This window comes from Maniola hyperantus, chromosome 9 (genome assembly GCF_902806685.2).
Source record: "Maniola hyperantus chromosome 9, iAphHyp1.2, whole genome shotgun sequence".
Lineage (NCBI taxonomy): Eukaryota > Metazoa > Arthropoda > Insecta > Lepidoptera > Nymphalidae > Maniola > Maniola hyperantus.
This window is the reverse complement of record NC_048544.1, coordinates 15,891,841-15,912,153: the sequence shown is the minus strand read 5'-3', so window position 1 is coordinate 15,912,153 and position 20,313 is coordinate 15,891,841. Positions and strand designations below refer to the sequence as shown.

Sequence of the window (20,313 nt, the reverse complement as noted above, 5' to 3'; positions counted from 1 at the left end):
GCCGTTGTCCACGTGCTCCGAGAACAAGTAGTAGCCCAGCAGCGAGTACGTCGCCACGAAGAACATCAGCAGACCTGGAACCGAACGTCACAACTGTTGACACGCGTTCAAATGGTCGGCGGTGATCCAAAACGAAACGGATGTTCCTATGAGCCATCTGATACCCTGTCTGTCCGCATGACCTGCCCGCTCCCATCGATAGCGACTGCAGCCTGCAAGGTCAACGGCACGTTTAAGGACAGCATCTAAAATGAAGAACAAATACACAAACAGATAGACGCGTACCTAGCATGTCGATGATGGGCGGCAGCGACTGCAGGATCTGGCGGATGAAGCGCCGCACGCCGCCGCAGTGGCGCGTGTCCACGAGGAAGATGGGGCGCAGCGCGCGCGTCACGCGGAAGTGCGACGACTGGCGACACAGCACCACCACCGCTTCTAGAACCATGATCAGGAGGGTTATCCCCTGCAACAATCGAAACGATCACTTACTTCAGAAGCCTCGACAAGTCTACGCGCTCGGGGATGCGGGCGACTGAACCTACTCCCGATGGAATATTGTCGTACACTCACACAAAAGCCCCGAGGGGAAGGCAGTTGTCGGTTACGTAACGGTTATGTAAAATAAATTTTCAGTTTCAAGTTCGATCTGAAAGATTGTAACTGAAACAGTACCTAGGTAGTTGTTGTAAATATTTGGTACGAGAAATATGGAATACTTCCCGTTCACGTGATGTTGATTCAAGTAACTTCTACTAACTTGAACTTAAGTCGACGATGTACATCGGTATACCTTTAACATGGTCCTCTTGTGCTTGAGGATGGTCCCCCAGCCGATCCACTTCAGCTTGAGGTGCAGCTCGATGCCGATGACGGCCAGCGCCAGCAGCTCCACCGAGCCGTGCGCCCACACCGGCAGCTGCAACACTCACACCACTGCACACTTGCACACCACATCCACAACAATCGCCAAATTGTTGGCAGTCCACGCATGTCAAACAAAAGGCGTCCAATTAACATTTCTAGCGGTGGCTATTGGGGAACTGGGAAGCGAGCGTGATCTTTCAAAAATTGTGAAAAGGAACAATACCTATTGCATTTAACATCAGGGACATCTGGAGTATGCGGTACAATAGAGGTTGTTGCTGCTGGTCGCAACGGGTGAAGCAGCGGACGAGGGCCTTAAGGTCTCGTCGTAAGCGGTAGTCTCGGTTGAACAGCATTAGACAGTGAACAGGTCAAGGCCAGTACCACTTAACACGCCAGCTTGTTCTTTGGGTATCGTGGTTTTTTTTTGTAAGATGGGTTTACGTTAGGCAACGCTTATTATGCTGACGGCAATCCATGGACGGAAGGGCATTTCGCCGATCAGCGTTTCGGCAATCCACGGACGGAAGGGCATTTCGCCGATCAGCGTTTCGGCAATCCACGGACGGAAGGGCATTTCGCCGCTCAGCGTTTCGGCAATCCACGGACGGAAGGGCATTTCGCCGCTCAGCGTTTCGGCAATCCACGGACGGAAGGGCATTTCGCCGCTCAGCGTTTCGGCAATCCACGGACGGAAGGGCATTTCGCCGCTCAGCGTTTCGGCAATCCACGGACGGAAGGGCATTTCGCCGCTCAGCGTTTCGGCAATCCACGGACGGAAGGGCATTTCGCTGCTGAGCGTTTCGCGCGCGTACTTTAGACATCGATCACTTGAGGATATCAACAGTTACCGTTCTGTGACTTCCCCAAAGCACCGAACCCTACTTCTACCCAACACAAGCACATATGTCGTACGACAGAAACTCACTCTGAAGGCGGGCACGGCGGGGTCCTCGGTGAAGGCGAGCAGGATGAGCACGAGCGAAGCGAGCAGGTCGAGGCCGTGGTAGCAGGGGTTGTGCACGCGCAGGTAGGCCGGCAGCTCCTCGGGGCTGGACGGGTGCGAGTCGAACTTCTCGTTGTTCAGGCCTTCCTGCGGGGTGTAAACAACCGAGCCTAAGCATTCGTCAGAGATACTGACGACACCCGAAAGACTTAACAACAAAAATTCATGACACAGACGGGCACACCACAGTTACACTTTTATAATAAAATCCCGCAAACTATTTTGGACTTACCTTTGCACAAGTTTAAAAAATCTATTAAAAATATGCTCCTGAAAAAAGCATATTACACAATTGAAGATTATCTAAATGATAAAAGAGCGTGGATTTGACCTGCAGCTCGTTCCAGCAACGCACAAGACTGCAAATACTATTTTATACATGGCATAATCTTGTACCTATATCAAATATTTGAAAAGAGCAACCGCCGAGTTTCTTGCTGGTTCTTCTCGGCAGGAAAGGCATTCCGAACCAGTGGTAGATGCATCCGACTATTCGTAAGCACTTGTAAAAGTTTATACGAATAAAAAAGATTTTCATTTTCACATAGGCCTCAACACCACAGTGTCTGCGGCTTAACTACATAAACCGTGTACCGCCCGCCCGCCCCCAGTCCGCACACAAGGGCGGATCCAGGGGTCACGCCCCCCCCCCCCCTGGGCTGCGTCCAGGACCTAGGTGGACCACTAATTAAAATTGTTAAACATAATGTTTTTTATATTTTTAAATACCTAGATTTTATGTAAGTTGTCGAGATGTCACATTTCCTGTGCCGTGCCGTGTGATGTTCTTCAATGATTGAAGAACATCACACGGCACTTGCCCAGGGCCCACGATCGATTGGGGCCCAGTAGTCCCTGCCAGATCACCAAACTATAACAGACCAACCGATATTTTAATACCCAAAAACATATTTATTTCGATAAAATCAACGGTCAAAAAAGCCATCTCAAACAAAGGACCGCAGAGATGATTGTTAAATAGTCAAGACTGACTTATATCCGATCATTATTGTCTTTACTAATAACGATAGAATGCTAAGAAGATAGCAAATGATAGAATATTTCATTCTTTTTCACACTTTTTAAAAAATTCCCGACCGTAAAAACCTCTAAAAGTAAAAAATAATATGTATTATATACCTATAATGTATCGGTCGGATTGGTCCTTTACGTTTATTATTTATAGTAAAGTTTTTATTATCCAAGCGCTCGTTGCATCTGGGGACCCCTAAAGATAATAGAACTATTTTTTATACAACAGATGACTTTATAGTTTTTAGTACATTTCTGGCATTTATCTATATCGTAATACAATATTTCTGACATTTATCTTTTCTTTTTTTGTAAATAATGTCATAAATTTTGCGCTCGCTTACAAATCCCTTCCGAGATGCAAGCTATCACTGAGTAGTACCTACCTACCTACATTTGGCCGTGAAAAGTACCTAACAAGATGATAGACAGACAGAAAATTTCGCGCTCGCTTCGCTCGCGCTTTTGTTCTGTAATAGTTGTTGCCCGCCCGCAACCTTGTCCGCATTGATTTAGGTTTTCAAAAAACCGTAGGAACTCTTTGATTTTCCGCATAAAAAGTGTATGCAGGTTTCCGGGATGAAAGCTTTCTCTTTGTAGTACCGAAAAGATAGACCGTCAAATAGTTTCGATCGATATTTGACATTGACAATTGACAAGTGAACTTGAAGTTTGTGTGAATGAAAAATTCGTTATTCATGAGTCATTATAAGACATTCGTATCAGTAAAATCATCGTAAAAAACAGACAAATTTTGTGCAAATTATGTAGTGTGTGATTCAAACCAGTGTTTCAAAAAACGAACATTTAAAACTAAATTCAGCACGGGTAATTATAGTGTGAACAGTAACAGATAAGTAGATAGACACGCTTTCGCATTTATATTAGTACTTATGATTTTTTCGTAAATATATGAAAATTTCGCGCTCGCTTCGCTCGCGCTTTTACTCTATATTGGTTGATGCCCGCAACTTCGTCCACATAGTTTTAGTTTTTTTAAATTTCCGTGAGAACCCTTTAATTTTCCGGGATAAAAAGCCGTTTGCGAGTGTAAACTATCTCTGAATAGTACCAAATTTTGATTTAGAATATGGACTTTGAAAAGATAACAGATAGATAGAAACATTTGCATTTATAATACGTCTAGAACGTGACTTTCTTTGCCTATTCCAAGAAAATAGTACCTACTCTGTCAAGATCATAGGGGCCCCGTTATTCTAATGTGCCCAGGGCCTCCAATAGGTTAAAGACGGCCCTGCGTGCGGGTGTGCGGGGCGTCCCCCCAACCCCCGCTCGTCATACCCCGATTACCAACTCGACCTGTCGCAAGAGGTCGAGATGTTGTGACTTGACCACGACTATGTGACCCCCCCCTGGCACCAAAGCTGGATCCGCCCTTGTCCGCACAGGACTATATACCTCTAGGTAGATGGCGGCCTCGTGGTAGTTCATCTCCCAGTGCTCGTCCTCGGTGCATGGCAGGCCGCCGTGCAGCGACGAGCGGCTGCCCAGCTCCAGCGTGCCGTCCCCGCCTGCGCCGTCCACGCCGCCCTCCTCCGGCCCTGCGCGACTGTCTGCAACACACCGTATGGCGTGGCAGACTTGTGCGACGAGCGATCACCACCGCGACACAGCACAGTCGCCACTACAGGGGCGCAGCCCTAATGTTGACCTAGAGCATACTATAACTTTGCTCAGACTTTATAGTTGAAGAGAGCCAGACTTATACCAGACTCTGGTATAAGTCTGGCTCTCTTCTCTTGTCTATTTTTTGTAAAAAATCCATGTCCGCCATCTTGGTTTTGAAAATTAATGTCATCATCAAAATCAGCATCCTGGAAAACCCTGAAAACGACACCAATGTCTATTTTTTGTAAAAAGTTCATGTCCGCCATTTTGGATTTGAAAATAAATGTCACGTTTAAAATCAGTATCTTTGAAAAACCAGAAAACGACACCATGTCTAATATTTTGTTAAAAGTCCATGTTGGATTTGAAAATAAATGAAATCCCAGAAAAGTGCACATTCAGTTAACACTTGTTACACACGCAATATTATGTAGGTGTGACTCAACGGGACAACAGTTCTGAAAAATTCCCATTGAGTAACAGTGTTACTCAACGGGACACACAGACGGGACAACATTTCCAAAAAAATCTCGTTGAGTCACAGTGTTACTCACGGGGGTTTGACTCAACGGGAATTACCTACCTACCAAAGACATTTAAGTAAAATGTCTTTAATGTAATTAAGTACCTACAAAGATTTTTTCGAGGTTTATGAGACGATTTGCAATTTTTTTTAATCAACAGCTGAAGTTTCCGTGGTGGTCCCATAAAAATTTCTAGATCCAACTTAATCCTGATGCTGCAGGGTTACTGCCCGCCTGAGTTATCAAGATTAAGGACGTGTTAATAGTGTTTTAATATTGTAGGAAGCAAGCAACGACTCTATGTTTGAACTCAAAGTCCCAACTCTTCAACCCAGATGATGGAGGGTACAGCACTCCTAAATTACAGTGATTCAGAAACTGCGGATGATGCAATATTATTTAAGGTACCAAGCATAGACTACATCATCGAACTCCGGATCCCAACTCCTCAATCCTCATGCTGCAAGATACTGAACTCAGAAGCCGTGGGGATTTAAGAATTTCTGATGGTGAATAGATATTTTAGGTATCAAGCAACGGCTTCACGATGACACTCCCAGTCCGAAGTACTCTAACCTGATGATGCAGGGTACAGCACTCCTAAACTATAGAAATTCAGGAACTGTTCCTGGTGAATTGATATTGTAAATTCCAAGCATAGACTTTGTTATTGAATTCCAAGTCGCAACTCTTCAATCTTGATGCTGCAAGGTACTGAACTCCTAAGTCGTGTGGAGTTGGAAAGTTTTGCTGGTGAATTGATATTTTAGGTGCCAAGCAAAGACTAGGTAGGTAACTACTTACACTAAAAAGCTTTGAAAATAAAAATTGAATAAACTGATTTGTCTATATCAGGTAGGTACTTACCTATAGTGTTCATTGTATCTTGTAGTAGGTTCCTACCTACTTCACTATGACTAGGTATATGAAGCTGTTGGTACCTAGTTACATATCACAATAAATGTAAAAATAGATATCCGAGTGTCAACAACTTTCAGTTTTTAAACTCCGCTAATAAAATGGAAGTTGCATGGATGTAAGTCATTTCTGAATTCCGTACAACTTGCACCGACTACCTGACACCTGTGGCCTACGTTATCAATCTGTACAAATATTGACGGTATAAACTATAATGCTACCTAACTACCTAACTAATTACTAAATCAAGGATCGTAGGATCGTAGAGAAACTTTATAATGTGAGTAGACAGTAGGTAGGTACCCACGCCACACCTAGCTGTATAACAAGATATGTACCTACCCATCAGTCGTAAGTAACGCTTGAATTATTCATAAGTCGATAGTGTAGAAATCGAATATTTTTTTGTAATAAAGAAATAAAAAAACATTGTTTCTGCTTCGATTCTAAGAATACCACTAGCCCCTGGCTTTATAATTTGTTGATAATCATTATCATTTATTTCGCTCGAATATGGTAGGTAGGTACCTACATGTAGGTAGTAGGTCGGTAATTATATATTTACATTTGTTGTGATTTAATCGCCTGCATTGGATCCGTAATAAAAAGAACGGCTTGTTAGACATCGTACCTGTAGGTATATTTGCTAATTGAATTATCGTAAATACCGAGTGACTGCAGAGGCAGACAAAACAAAATTTACATTCATGTCACATTTCAGGTAGGTAGGTATATCTATTTATTCTTATAACTGAAATTTTTATTACAATCCTAGTCTACGTAATATTTGCGGAAACTAAAGTTATTCTATCATGCATTACTAAGATTAGCACAATGCATGTTCGTTGTAACTTAACTTAGGTACCTATTCTATCATGCATTAAAGATTAGCATGATGCATGTTTGGTAACTAAAGTTATGCTATCATGCATTACTAAGATTGGCACAATGCATGTTTGTTGTAACTAAAGTTATTCTATGATGCATTAAAGATTAGCATGATGCATGTTTGTTGTAACTTGTAGTTTACAACAAACATGCATCATGCTATGCTATGTTTAGTATTAAAGTTATGCTATCATGCATTACTAAGATAACTTTAGTTTCCGGAACGTTATGTAGAATAGGACTGTAATAATAATTATTACAGTTGCAAGAATAAATAGGTAAATAAATTCATGTAAAGTGTAAACTTTGATCTGTCTCAAGTCGATCAGTATACATATAGTATTTACCATAATTCAATTGGCAAATATACTGTTTCTAATTATCCGTTCTTTGCTATTAAATTTTACCAGGCGCGTGCACTAAGATTCGCAATTCACCACGTTGAAGAATATTTTATTTGAATTAATAAATACTAATTAAAATAAAAGTAATGCGCTCTTACCCATTGGTAAAATAATTCCTTGAGTTTCTTGAAGCATTTACTTTGAACTAGAGCTATAATACATTTATATTATTATGGTAATGGAAAAAGAAGACACGGAAGGCAGAAAACTCACAAAACTGTTTTGAAGAAAACGAAGGAAGAACTGAACAGCCATCTGAGGAAAGTAACATAACTAATGGGGATACAAAGGAAAAACCTAGATTCATATCTATTTTGTGCAAAACTAAGGACATTTTGCTGGGGGAAAAGTCGACAGATGAGAAGATTATTTCAGTAGTGAAACTATTTTTTGAGTGGATAGCATCATTTATTTGTGAGGTAGTAAGTAACGGAGAGATGATTAGTAAATTCTTTAACGGTTTGTTTAATGGGTAGTACAACCTTCAAGAATTTTGTGATTAATATAGCGCAATGGAATGCACAAAGTGTGTCACCAAAAAAGCAGGATTTGGAGTTATTATTAAATCGCGAAAATATCCACATTTGTATTTTGAGTGAAACTTGGTTAGAATCAAATAAATTGTTTAAACTTAAGGACTATAATATTTATAGAAAAGACAGATCTGATTGTTATGGCGGAGTTGCTATAATAGTACATAAATCTATAAAAAGTCAAAATATCCCAATTGATGTCAGTAATCCAGGATTTGAAATTGTCTCGGTAAGAATTTTAAACTGTGAATGTTTAAAAGTTGTTTCATCGATATATTGTCCATCATCCGTTTTAACATCACAAAGTGACTGGGATGATATATTTTTAAGGTTCCCGAGTAAATCAGTATTGGCGGGGGATTTCAACGGGCATCACACAAATTGGTCTTGTAAAAACGACACTAGGGGATCTCAGATATATGATGCATCATTTGACAATAATTATATTTCGTTAAATAATGGTGCGAGCACTAGGATCAAATTAGTTATAATATTCTACAAGCCACTTCACCAGATATCACTTTTGTTACTGCTGATATTGCTGTATATTTTAAATGGCAAATCACGAATGAAAATTTAGGTAGTGATCATATTTTATTAAGTATAGTTTGGAGTATGGAAGTAGAGCTACTTTTGTAAAACAAAGGAATTTTAAGTTAGCCAATTGGCAAGAATATCGACTTGCTTTAAAGAATAGTTTTGATCAGCCACCTGAAAGTCGTAGCTGTGTTCAAAGTATGTATGACTACTTTGTTAATGAGATTAATCACGCAGCTAGCAAAAGTATTCCCATGAAAAAAATATGTGCGGATCCTTTAAAAAAATTTCAGCCTAAACCCTATTGGGATCCATCACTATCACGCGCTATAGCTGAACGTAGATTAGCATTGAAAAATTTTAGGCGTAATCCTATTCCAAGTAATTACGATAAATTAACTTCAAAAATAGTAGAAGTGCGACGATTAATAAAACGTGCCGCAGCTAAAGACTGGCAAAGATATTGCGGAGAAATTGATGAAGTTACAGATAGTCCGACCATGTGGCGTAAAATGCGCTGGGTTAAGGGTGTAAGAAGCAGTCGTTATCAGGCCCCAAGTGACAAAAAAGAGGAACTTTTACGTTCTTTAGCTCCAGATTTTGTGGAGTGTCCGCCGCCTTTACTGATTTCTAATAACCCTACATTGGAACAAGATTTTTCAATTAATGAATTTCGGCATTGTTTAAAAAAAAAGGACACTGCCCCGGGGGATGATGGTGTTACTTACTCTATGATATACAATTTGCCTCTAAATGGTAAGCTGTACTTAAAATTTATAATCTAATTCTTGGTCAAGCTTCTATCCCAGAACAGTGGCGTAGTATTAAAATTATTCCTATTCCTAAAGAAAATCGAGATCCTAATTTAACTCCGAAGTTGAGGCCTATTTCATTAATTTCATGTATATGTAAAATTATCATTTGATGTTAACGAAACGATTGGAGTGGTTTGTCGAAAACAAGAAAGTAATACCATCATCGACTACTGGTTTTAGAAGAGGTCAGTCATGTATGGACTGTCTGACCCGTCTTGTGTCACATATACAGATAGGGATGTCAAAAGGTGTTTCCACACTGGCTTGCTTTTTAGACATTGAAAGTGCTTATAATAATGTCCTTATTGATAAGCTAGTTATGATTCTAGATAACCTAAAAGTGGGTGCAAAGATATGTAGATATTTATGGGAGTTTTTAAGTAAAAGATACCTAAAAATAGAGGATGACAGTGAAAAGGAGACATCTTTTATAAGGTGGGCTAATAGAGGATTAGCACAGGGAGACCCTTTAAATCTCCCTGCTTTTTCAACATAGTCACTTCTCAAATATGACAGGAATAAAAAATGTAAATGTTTTGCAATACGCGATGACTATGTTGTTTATGCACAACTGATAACTTAGTGTTAGCAATATTAATGTACAAAATGCTCTCACAAATATAGTGGATGAATGGAACAAATTGGTTTAGAATTGGTCATCCTAGTAAGACTAAATATTGTGTATTCACTAGAAAAAGAAGAATAGCCAATGTTACATTAGAAGTTAATGGTCTTAGGATTGATATGTAGATTGTCTCAATATTGGGAATATGGATCGATAGTCATTACGGTGGAGCAAGCATATCAATGAAACTAGAGAGGAAAACGATTGAAGACCTTAAATTTATTAAAAATATTAGCAGGCGCGTCGTGGGGGTTACATCTAAACATTGAGACGATTTACATTGCATTAATCCGTAGTCGAATTGATTATGGCTGTTTTCTTTTTGATAATGCGCTGAACACATTTATTGAAGTTATGATAGAGTACAAAATGCCGCATTGCGTGTTATTGGTAGTTTTCATTAAAACTACACCAATTCACGTAATGGAATGGGAACTATCCATTCCTCCACTTTATTTACGTCGTCAGTATTTAGCTACAAAATACTGTTTGAAAGCTAGAGCTCAGGTCTCATAATACTACTATTGATTTACTAAAGGAACTATCCAACTTTTGTCAATAGCTTATTGGGAGAGGAAGAGAAACAACCTTTATTGGTTAAAGTCTATAATAATGTTAGGGAGCAGAAAGTTTATTCATGTAATCCTCTTCCTATGTTTTTATTAATACTTGGACATCAAAAATTGATACAAATTTTATATCTACGAAATGAAGACGTAACAGAGTCTAAAGAGAATACTTGTAGTAATAGTTTAAAATATAAAACACTGGATATGTTACATACTAAATATAATGGGTGGCATAAAATATACACAGACGGGTCTAAAACCAGTGACGGGCTTGGAGCAGCTTTTTTTGATCCTGGTCACAAGGTGAAAGAAATGTTTAAAATAACATCCGATATCACAATTATGTCCACCGAGCTCTTTGCAATCTCGGAAGCAATTTCATATGCTACTAAGATAGGACTAAGAAAGTTCGTTATCTTAACGGACAGCAAAAGTGCATTGCAGCATATAGCTCGATGCGCCTCCTCTGGTGTAAGAGGTGTTTCGATAGCATATGATATTATTAGGAAATTCCTACAGCTTTCTAGCAGTGGTTTGTCTATGAGATTGCAATGGGTTCCGGCTCATACCGATGTGAGAGGTAACGAGGAGGTCGATAGAGTAGCCAAATGTGCTACTTTATCGGGAACTGAAGTATTTGTTATTCCAGATCACACAGAAGTACTATTAGAATATAAATTACAGATCTATAATAATTGGAAAAAATATTTTAACGAAACATCAATATCAAAGGGAGTATGGTACAAAACAATACAAAAGGAACCTCCTCGTATACCTTGGTTTGCTAATGTTAAGTTGCGTAGAAAATTGGTAGTGGTAAGCTCTCAGACTACGTTCCGGGCACACTCCACTAAATAGCTTTAAATATTTAATGAAGAAGGTAGACTCAAAAAATTGTTCAACTTGTGGTTTAATAGAAGATACCCACCATCTATTGGTGGAGTGTGTGCGGAGTGAAGAAATGCGAGCCGCAATGATGGACTCGGTTTTGCCTTATTTATCGGATGTGGGTATTTTCCAAAGCGTTCTCGCGGTGCCTTTTTCCACGGCCGCGAGAGCTCTTTTTAAATTTATTTTAGGGATAATAGAAACGTAAGAATATTATGGTAAGTACTAAGTTAAATTAGAGAGAAGTGTGATTGGGGTACTATGGATCTGACATAGTCACGTGGTGATTGAAAGATCCCAAAAAATTTAGAATAAAAAAAAAAAAAAAAAAAAATGGTAATGGAAGTGAATAACTCTGTACTTTCACATGATGGTGTCCACGAGTCGCTGGTGCTAATGGACTGGACACTATGGAGCAGAACGATGTGACGAGGACGAGCTCGCCGCGGCGCGCGGCGGCCGGCGACAACAATGACACTTGCACATTGAGATTCCTACCTACTTGCAAATTACCTATTCCGCTATTCCGCGACCTCTCATAAGTCTCGCGACACTAAAATCTAAACGCTCTCATTTTAATGCCTAGTACAGTTAGCTATGTAGGTAGTTACCTAAAATATTTGTTTAATTACCTAGGTAGGTACTTACAAGTCATTAAATACAGGTAATTTTAACATTACTTTTACACGTATGTACCTACCTAACAAAGAAGGAATAGCAGGTGAACTTGAACAAATTCATTATAAGTTTTAGTAAGTAGGTACAAACTCAATTAAATTGTAACAAAAACTTACACGATTTAAGCGTATACCAGTAATCCTGTAATGTATCGGGAAGTTGCACAAGTCTCATCATTGTGTTGTCACTTGTCACTGAACGTTGCAGTTGAACACCACGCGGCGCGCGTTACGTGTATCTCACTGTCTCAGTAAACTGTATCGCCTAATATCAGTTGCTCAACAGATTAACTTCTGATAACGGATAAATATGATTCATCTCAATTTATTGCGTTCTTCACACTCGAAAAATACCCTCATGTATTGCCACAAACATTTGAGTACTTATCTCGTATTGTCTACCACAGATTGTCTACGGAGTAGGTACGTAGGTATCTATTGTTTTCTTATGACTTCGAGACATTTTTAAAATTACTATTACCTACCTACCTTCCTACATAATATCATCAAAAATTGCGAAACCGTCAAATCAAAACAAACCAATCAATCTTTATTTGCTCAAATGTAGGTTTACAAGATGTTTTACAATTGACTTAAATAGTATCACTACATTTGCCACGCAATGGCATGTAAACATGTATTTACGTCGGGCTTGGAACACGTTATATGTATGTAGATTGTAGGTGAACCTGCGTACTTCATTACTTATACCTCGAAAAAGTAACATTACTATACCAAGTGGGGTATCATATGAATGTAACATTACTATACCAAGTGGGGTATCATATGAAAGTAACATTACTATACCAAGTGGGGTATCATATGAATGTAACATTACTATACCAAGTGGGGTATCATATGAAAGTAACATTACTATACCAAGTGGGGTATCATATGAAAGTAACATTACTATACCAAGTGGGGTATCATATGAAAGTAACATTACTATACCAAGTGGGGTATCATATGAAAGTAACATTACTATACCAAGTGGGGTATCATATGAAAGTAACATTACTATACCAAGTGGGGTATCATATGAAAGTAACATTACTATACCAAGTGGGGTATCATAATATGAATGTAACATTACTATACCAAGTGGGGTATCATATGAAAGTAACATTACTATACCAAGTGGGGTATCATATGAATGTAACATTACTATACCAAGTGGGGGTATCATATGAAAGTAACATTACCTATATACCAAGTGGGGATCATATGAAAGTAACATTACTATACCAAGTGGGGTATCATATGAAAGGGCTTTAACTGAACATTCTAAAACAGATTTTTATTTATTTTTATGCATAATGGTAGTTTTTGATTTATCGTGCAGAATGTCGAAAAAAATATGACTGTAGTACGAAACACTCACGAGTCTGACTCACACTTGGCCGCTTTTTAGGGTTCCGTAGACGAATGGCAAAAAACGGAACCCTTATAGATTCGTCATGTCTGTCTGTCTGTCTGGATGTATGTCACAGCCACTTTTTTCCGAAACTATAAGAGCTATACTGTTGAAACTTGGTAAGTAGATGTATTCTGTGAACCGCATTTAGGTTTTTACACAAAAATAGAAAACAAACAATAAATTTTGGGGTTCCCCATACTTAGAACTGAAACTCAAAAAAAAATTTTTTTCATCAAACCCATACGTGTTGGGCACTGTTGGGGTGTCTATGGATAGGTCTTCAAAAATGATATTGATGTTTCTAATATATATTTTTTTTAACTCAATAGTTTGCGCGAGAGACACTTCCAAAGTGGTAAAATGTGTGGCCCCCCCCCCTGTAACTTCGAAAATAAGAGAATGATAAAACTAAAAAAAATATATGATGTACCATGCAAACTTCCACCAAAAATTGGTTTGAACGAGATCTAGTAAGTAGTTTTTGATTTATCGTGCAAAATGTCGATAAAATACGATTGTACTATGGAACCCTCAGTGCGCGAGTCTGATTGGCACTTGGCCGGTTTTTATACATTTTTTTTTTAAATACACATAATAAATGAACAACATTTTATACCTACATTAAGTTTTAGTGGGAAATTAGATGAACTGATAAGTAAATAAGGATGTTAGATTAATACTTGTTAGTTTACACTGTGCGCCGTGCGGGGTTGTAAGTAGTTTACAGTTTACACTGTGCGCCGTGCGGGGTTGTAAGTAGTTTACAGTTTACACTGTGCGCCGTGCGGGGTTGTAAGTAGTTTACAGTTTACACTGTGCGCCGTGCGGGGTTGTAAGTAGTTTACAGTTTACACTGTGCGCCGTGCGGGGTTGTAAGTAGTTTACAGTTTACACTGTGCGCCGTGCGGCGTTGTAAGTAGTTTACAGTTTACACTGTGCGCCGTGCGGGGTTGTAAGTAGTTTACAGTTTACACTGTGCGCCGTGCGGGGTTGTAAGTAGTTTACAGTTTACACTGTGCGCCGTGCGGGGTTGTAAGTATTTTACAGTTTACACTGTGCGCCGAGCGGGGTTGTAAGTAGTTTACAGTTTACACTGTGCGCCGTGCGGGGTTGTAAGTAGTTTACAGTTTACACTGTGCGCCGTGCGGGGTTGTAAGTAGTTTACAGTTTACACTGTGCGCCGTGCGGGGTTGTAAGTAGTAGGTACAATATGTAGTGATTGTCAAATGAACTTGGGTGTTATGTTATAAAGCACTAGCTAGTGCCTGAGGCTGCATGGATTCAGGTTTTTAAAAATCCTGTGGACACCTGAGGATAAAAAGTAGGCTATGTTACTCTCCAGGTCTTTTTCTAAACTGATACAAAAACTCACAATGATTCATTGCTCGATTATGTCATGATTCAATTATTGTTAATCCTATCCTTACGCTTGAAGGAAAAAAATCTAGATACTTGTTATACAAAAGGAGAAACTGACTGACATAATATAGCTTAACCTACTGGGGAACTCCACATTTTGCTTGTACATTCTATCATAATAAAGATCTTCATTAAAAGGTTTTTTATAATATCCACCAAGTGAAGCTGTATAACAGGTTAAAAGTCTAAAATAAATTTCAAGCAATTAATGTGAGAGTGTGTGAGATGACATACCTACACAATACTATGTTAAGCAAATATAGTCCAAACAATTTGTTTTATAATTTATAAAGTGCTTATCATAAAATAAACTGAAACTTTTAAATTGTGGTCGCAGCACTGCTAGGATGTTACATCACTTGGGCCTACTAATTAATCTTATCTTATTTATATCATTCTCTAAAATATCATGTGCACATTGCTGGCATCATACGTAATCAACTAAGCCTTATTGCCTTCATTTAGATTTATTATAGGAAATCAAGCCATCACCATGGCGGCTGTGAACCGGACCCAGCCGGCCCGAGGGCACAGGTGCCGTACTATAACTACATACACATTAGGAATTCATTTTAATGCCATCTATTAAGGTCCCGTTTAATAAGAACAATGATTATTATGTTACGTGTGCGTAGAGGCTTTGTGCAAATCTAGAGCATGCGGGCAAGCAGCTACACATGCATATTGTGGTTTGTTATAGCCGCCTGAAGCCGGTCGACCGTTAGAACAATGTTTATTCCTTACATATTTAGGTTCATCGAATTCATGAGTCATACCTAGGCTACGTCATTATCCCTTTTATGGCACTGAACGGATCACTCTCGCAGCGCGGACATCAGAGAGATGATAAATAATTAAGGTAGGAAATTAAACAAATGGTTTAATATGCATTAGAAAATGTATTGTTAACAACAAAAGCGATTACATGTAGCGGTAACTACTGTGCAGTGAAAAATGTGAGCTTCTCGTTTACTTGTCACGTTGGAGCCGTAATTGTTGATGCTGGTGTTCGCGAAGTCATCACTGAACCTTTTGTAGCCGTCCGAGGGCGACGACGGGCTCCGCAACGAAGCCATTACCGATTACTGATTTTAATTTTACAAAACTCAAAAGCATAATTTATTAATTTGACAGTTGACACAAGACGATTGAGAGTTGAAAGGTCAGTGACCTCTTGACATTTCATAGTTCACTGTGGGCATGTGGGTTTCGTTCATAAATGGCTCGTAAAACATTATTATTTATTATGCTGACAACATGATGATTTTTTTTTGATTTCTCAAAAATGATTTTAATTTTTCGGTCAAAGTTTTACTTTTATCAGAACGATAGTGTAAAATAAGAATTTATTGAGGTATTATAAAACAGGTAAATAACGAAAATTTTACTTTTTAACACGTTCTTATTATCTACGACACCACTGACTTGACATCTAACGTCAGACAACCACTGCATCAATCATTATTGCTATCTCAATTGTTCCGATTGGCTGAATTTGTGCGATTCTTGTTGCAACAATGCATTGTGGCCAATAGTGAGCGAGCATTAACCAATCAGAGATGATTGCGATCGTGACATTGTAGCTGTCAAACAACCGCGGTAGGCTGTCAACCGGTGCTGTCAACTTCTCTTTCTTTTATTTGTCGGTGTTCTCTTTTTCGATCCCGGCTGAAGTGTGAGTTGTTATTGTGTATTTTCAAAATAAATCCATAAAAATAAAGATAATTAGTGAAGATTCGGACTTTTTCACGTATGAATATTCATTTTTAATTCATTAATAAGTGATACCGTGTTCTATTTCTATTCTGGGATGCATCGAGAGTGATATTTTACGGTAGAAACTTTGACGTGAGAAAATGTTTTGATGGTTTTTGAAATTAATAATTTTAAGTTATCGGGTGTCTTAATTTAATCGTTCGCAAGTATTTGAAACTTAATAGTGTTCGTTTACGCAGCTATATTGTGTATTATGAGAGCACCAGTCATAGATATAATATAACCTGCACAGTCAGGTGGCGCCTCAGTCTGAGGGTTGTTTTTGTTGTAGAATGGCTCCTCCCACATCCAAGGCGGCGGCCAAGGCTCCCGCGGCGCCCGTCGGCGGAGTCCAGAAGGCCAAGCTCGGCAAACCTAGAAATTATGACTTGGGCAATGGTGTCGTGAGATTCTCAAAGACCAAAATGTTCCACAAGAAGGTAAGCTTCCGATTTACGTTAATGTACCATTAGTCGGTAATCCAGAATTTATAAACGCATTCAAGTTCTACAGAAAGTAAAAATTGTGTCCCTCCCAACTCCAACATTGTAGGATCACTGAGAGGGGGCTTGTTATACTATCATTATACACTTTACTGATATTATCGAGCCAGCACGGTGGCAGGGTGGCAGGGATCGTTATCAGTGCCGTGTCTGAGTCTGTGAGGAGAGGTCCCACATACTTAAATCTAGAATATATATTTGTGTTTACTTAATGTTATTAAATAGTACACCATTGTAATGTAGCAGCAGATAAAGTGTGGGTGCACTCCCATTGCAGGCCAAGTACAAGTTCATCGGCAAGAAGCACCCCAAGGCCCCCACGGACAAGAAGCCCACGGTGGTGGTGAAGCCCATCGGCGGGGAGAAGAACGGAGGCACCCGCACCGTGCTGCTGGCGCGCCGCAGGTCCTTCTACCCCACACAGGACAAGTGAGTGCTGCTGTCCTTTGATCATTGATGACATATTCACGACGACAAGTTGCTAGGATACGATTGGCATTGCATTCAGTTGAGTCGCCCGCGAGGTAGTGTAGGAGCTGCATTGCTTATGTAGCATTAGCTTGTCTAAAGAGCACCTGAGGTTTTTGCCAGATCCTCTCTGTAGCACCTGATCTCCACACCAACTGTAAAGTCTTGACATCGGGAGTGGCAGAAGTTGTCTCTCTTCTTCATCGTAATATTCTCGGCAGAGTGCCAGTGGTCACACAAAGTGACGCAGATGCCACGCACCTACTTAGCATTGGCCACTTCTCCCTGCTGGCCGACAGTGGTACACTGGTGCCTGCCGGTACCCTCCACCTTGGAGTCAATGGAGTCACTCTCACACCAAGCCTCAAGTGAAGTAAATGTGTTTGACTTCAGGATCCGTAAGGTGGCGCACCACAAGACGTTCAGCAAGCACGTGCGGCGCACGCGCGCCAGCCTCACGCCGGGCACGGTGTGCATCCTGCTGGCGGGGCGCCACGCCGGCAAGCGCGTGGTGCTGCTGGCCGTGCTGCCCAGCGGCCTGCTGCTCGTCACCGGCCCCTTCGCCTACAACTCGTGCCCGCTGCGGCGCATCCCACAGCGCTACGTGATCGGCACCAGCACGCGCGTGGAGCTGGGCGCCTTCACGCTGCCGCCGCACCTCGACGACAACTACTTCAAGAAGAACAAGCGCTCCGCCAAGCGCAGCGTCAAGCGCAAGGAGGGCGAGGACATCTTCGCCACCAAGAAAGAGGTGAGTCAAGCCTTTCAACGTTCTGTATCTCTAAGGAAAGAATCACTCTGTTTTCTGTCTGTACGTTGAGACCCATCATAAGATCAAAACCTATAGGGTACTTCCCGTTGACCTATAAGCGGTGATAGCCTAGGGGTTAGGTTGTCCACCTCTGAGGTTGGGGGTCTGATACCTTTGGGAGGAAACCCGGAATATTGAATGAATGCCGGTAGTCGTTCTGAGATGCCGTAAGGTTCCCATGTCTGTACGAGGGGTCGGTTGTGTTGCAGAAGTACGTGCCGTCGGAGCAGCGCAAGGCGGACCAGAAGCTGGTGGACGAGCAGGTGGTGAAGGCCATCAGCGCGCGCCCCGACCGCAAGGCGCTGCGCGGCTACCTGCGCGCCGCCTTCGGCCTGCGCTCCAGTCAGTTCCCGCACCGCCTGCGCTTCTAGACACCCAATATACTGACTAACACAACCTGCCGCTGTTTCATTGCCACTCCTCGCGCTATATGTCCCATCGGGGTACGGTGTCCGATCATGGGAGGTTTATTCCCATTGAGTCACATACCCGTGTGTAACACTAACTCAACGGGAATTTTAAAAAAATAGTTGTTCTGTTGAGTAACACCTATATTGCGTGTGTAACAAGTATTGTATTGTATTTAACTTAGTGTTAACTGAATGTGCACTTTTCCCGGATGTCATTTTCTTGTGTCGCTTTCAGGATCCAAGATGGCGGACAAGGCCTTTTTACAAAAAATAGACACTGGTGTCGTTTTCGTGGTTTTCGAGGATGCTGAATTTGATCCAAATAAATTTCACTATCAAAATCAGTATCCTCGAAAACCACGAAAATGACATCCGGGAAAAGTGCACATTCAGTTAACACTTGTTACTCACGCAGCAATATGTAGGTGTGACTCAAAGGGAATTTTTAAAATAGTTGTCCTGAGTAACTGTTACTCAACGGGACAACTATTCCCGCTCCCATGGTGGGGGTACGGTATCCGATGGTATGCACGCGCCCCGAGGCTCGATTCACTGGGATGTGAGCAGCCTCGCGATCACCGCGTCTTCATCGGTCCTGCTGGCGAGGTCGCCGGCAGCCGCAGGGACTTTGCGATTTTGTATTGTGTTTGTTGAGTTCATTCTAAAAATGCTAAGTGATTAATTTTATTTAAAAAAATGATTTTCGATCTCTGAAATTTTAACTTAAGAGTTTCAGGAGCACCCCCTTTACTGCCCTCTATCCCAATGAACGGTATTGTATTCTATAGCAACCCCAAGAGCGGTTACGCACTTCATCCGATCCGTGAAAATACGTTCCGTCCGAAGTAGTCGGCACGAAACTAGATGTTAATAAAAGATGTTATGGTAGAATTTATTTTTTTTTTAGTCACCAGACATAGTGTATTACTTTACTCTATGATGTTAGTTTACGCACAAGAGCTGCCTTCCGCCATCCGAGTCTCAAATTCGGAAGAAATATTCGGACCGAAGTAGCCTCAGGTCAAGTGTCCCCTTTGTTCTTGTTTGAATAGGTAGGTACCTATGTATTCTAAACCTTTGTTCTCCAACAGCGCCCTCCTATCAATGTCATTCAAGTGCCAAGAGAGCCTTGTCGCACTGTAGGTACTGTTTGTACAAACGCTTTCGCATTACCTCGGATTTTCGGAGCTTGGATTTGGATCTGAGATCGGATTGGTGCGTAGCAACATCTAAGTTCGGTCCGAGTTTTTATATCCGTATTTTCACGAATTTAGATCATGCAGTGCGTTACCGCTCTTAGCGAGTGTACCATTTCCAGTGTATTACTGTACTCTATGGTGTTAGTGGATCATCGTGCGCTCCTAGTTTATGTTGATAGCTGTACCACTTCTACCGTAGATAGAATAATAGGTAGATGTAAGTACTGTGTAACCGCGTATGAGATAGCGATAGCACGACGTAACGATGAATGACACGACAATTATTACCATTGTTTAGTAGTTAGTCAATATTTGTATTAGTTAACCGATCAACAATATTTGTATTAAACGTTTTTTATGTGAAAACAAGTAACTAAATAACTCGTGAGAAATACAATTACGCCACGAATTCTCAAAGT

The 20,313-nt window shown here is 40.6% G+C and overlaps 2 protein-coding genes across 4 annotated transcripts in view; one reads left to right on the top strand and one right to left on the bottom strand.

Annotated features, from left to right (window-relative positions):
* LOC117985332 (two pore calcium channel protein 1-like) overlaps positions 1-16,172 on the bottom strand; it is a 17,298-nt gene extending 1,126 nt beyond the window's left edge. The window contains exons 1-6 of the mRNA XM_034972019.2: positions 15,722-16,172; positions 4,325-4,479; positions 1,796-1,960; positions 794-919; positions 286-466; positions 3-74 (exon numbers count right to left, since the gene is read on the bottom strand). Of these exons, the coding sequence (XP_034827910.1) occupies positions 3-74; positions 286-466; positions 794-919; positions 1,796-1,960; positions 4,325-4,479; positions 15,722-15,824 (802 nt within the window). The 5' untranslated portion in view covers positions 15,825-16,172. The remainder of the gene's footprint in view (positions 1-2; positions 75-285; positions 467-793; positions 920-1,795; positions 1,961-4,324; positions 4,480-15,721) is intronic.
* Positions 16,173-16,269: 97 nt separating this feature from the next.
* On the top strand, positions 16,270-18,683 carry RpL6 (ribosomal protein L6). 3 transcript variants are annotated; one of them, XM_034971776.2, is made up of 5 exons: positions 16,270-16,423; positions 16,796-16,943; positions 17,284-17,435; positions 17,868-18,225; positions 18,495-18,683. In XM_034971776.2, the coding sequence occupies exons 2-5, from the start codon at positions 16,797-16,799 to the stop codon at positions 18,654-18,656; spliced, it is 819 nt and encodes a 272-aa protein (XP_034827667.1). In that variant the 5' UTR covers positions 16,270-16,423; position 16,796; the 3' UTR covers positions 18,657-18,683. The 3 variants fall into 3 exon arrangements, with proteins under 3 accessions (XP_034827667.1, XP_034827668.1, XP_069357165.1); XM_034971777.2 differs by having other exon boundaries at positions 16,348-16,498; XM_069501064.1 differs by lacking the exon at positions 16,270-16,423 and adding an exon at positions 16,443-16,596.
* Positions 18,684-20,313: the final 1,630 nt, after the last annotated feature.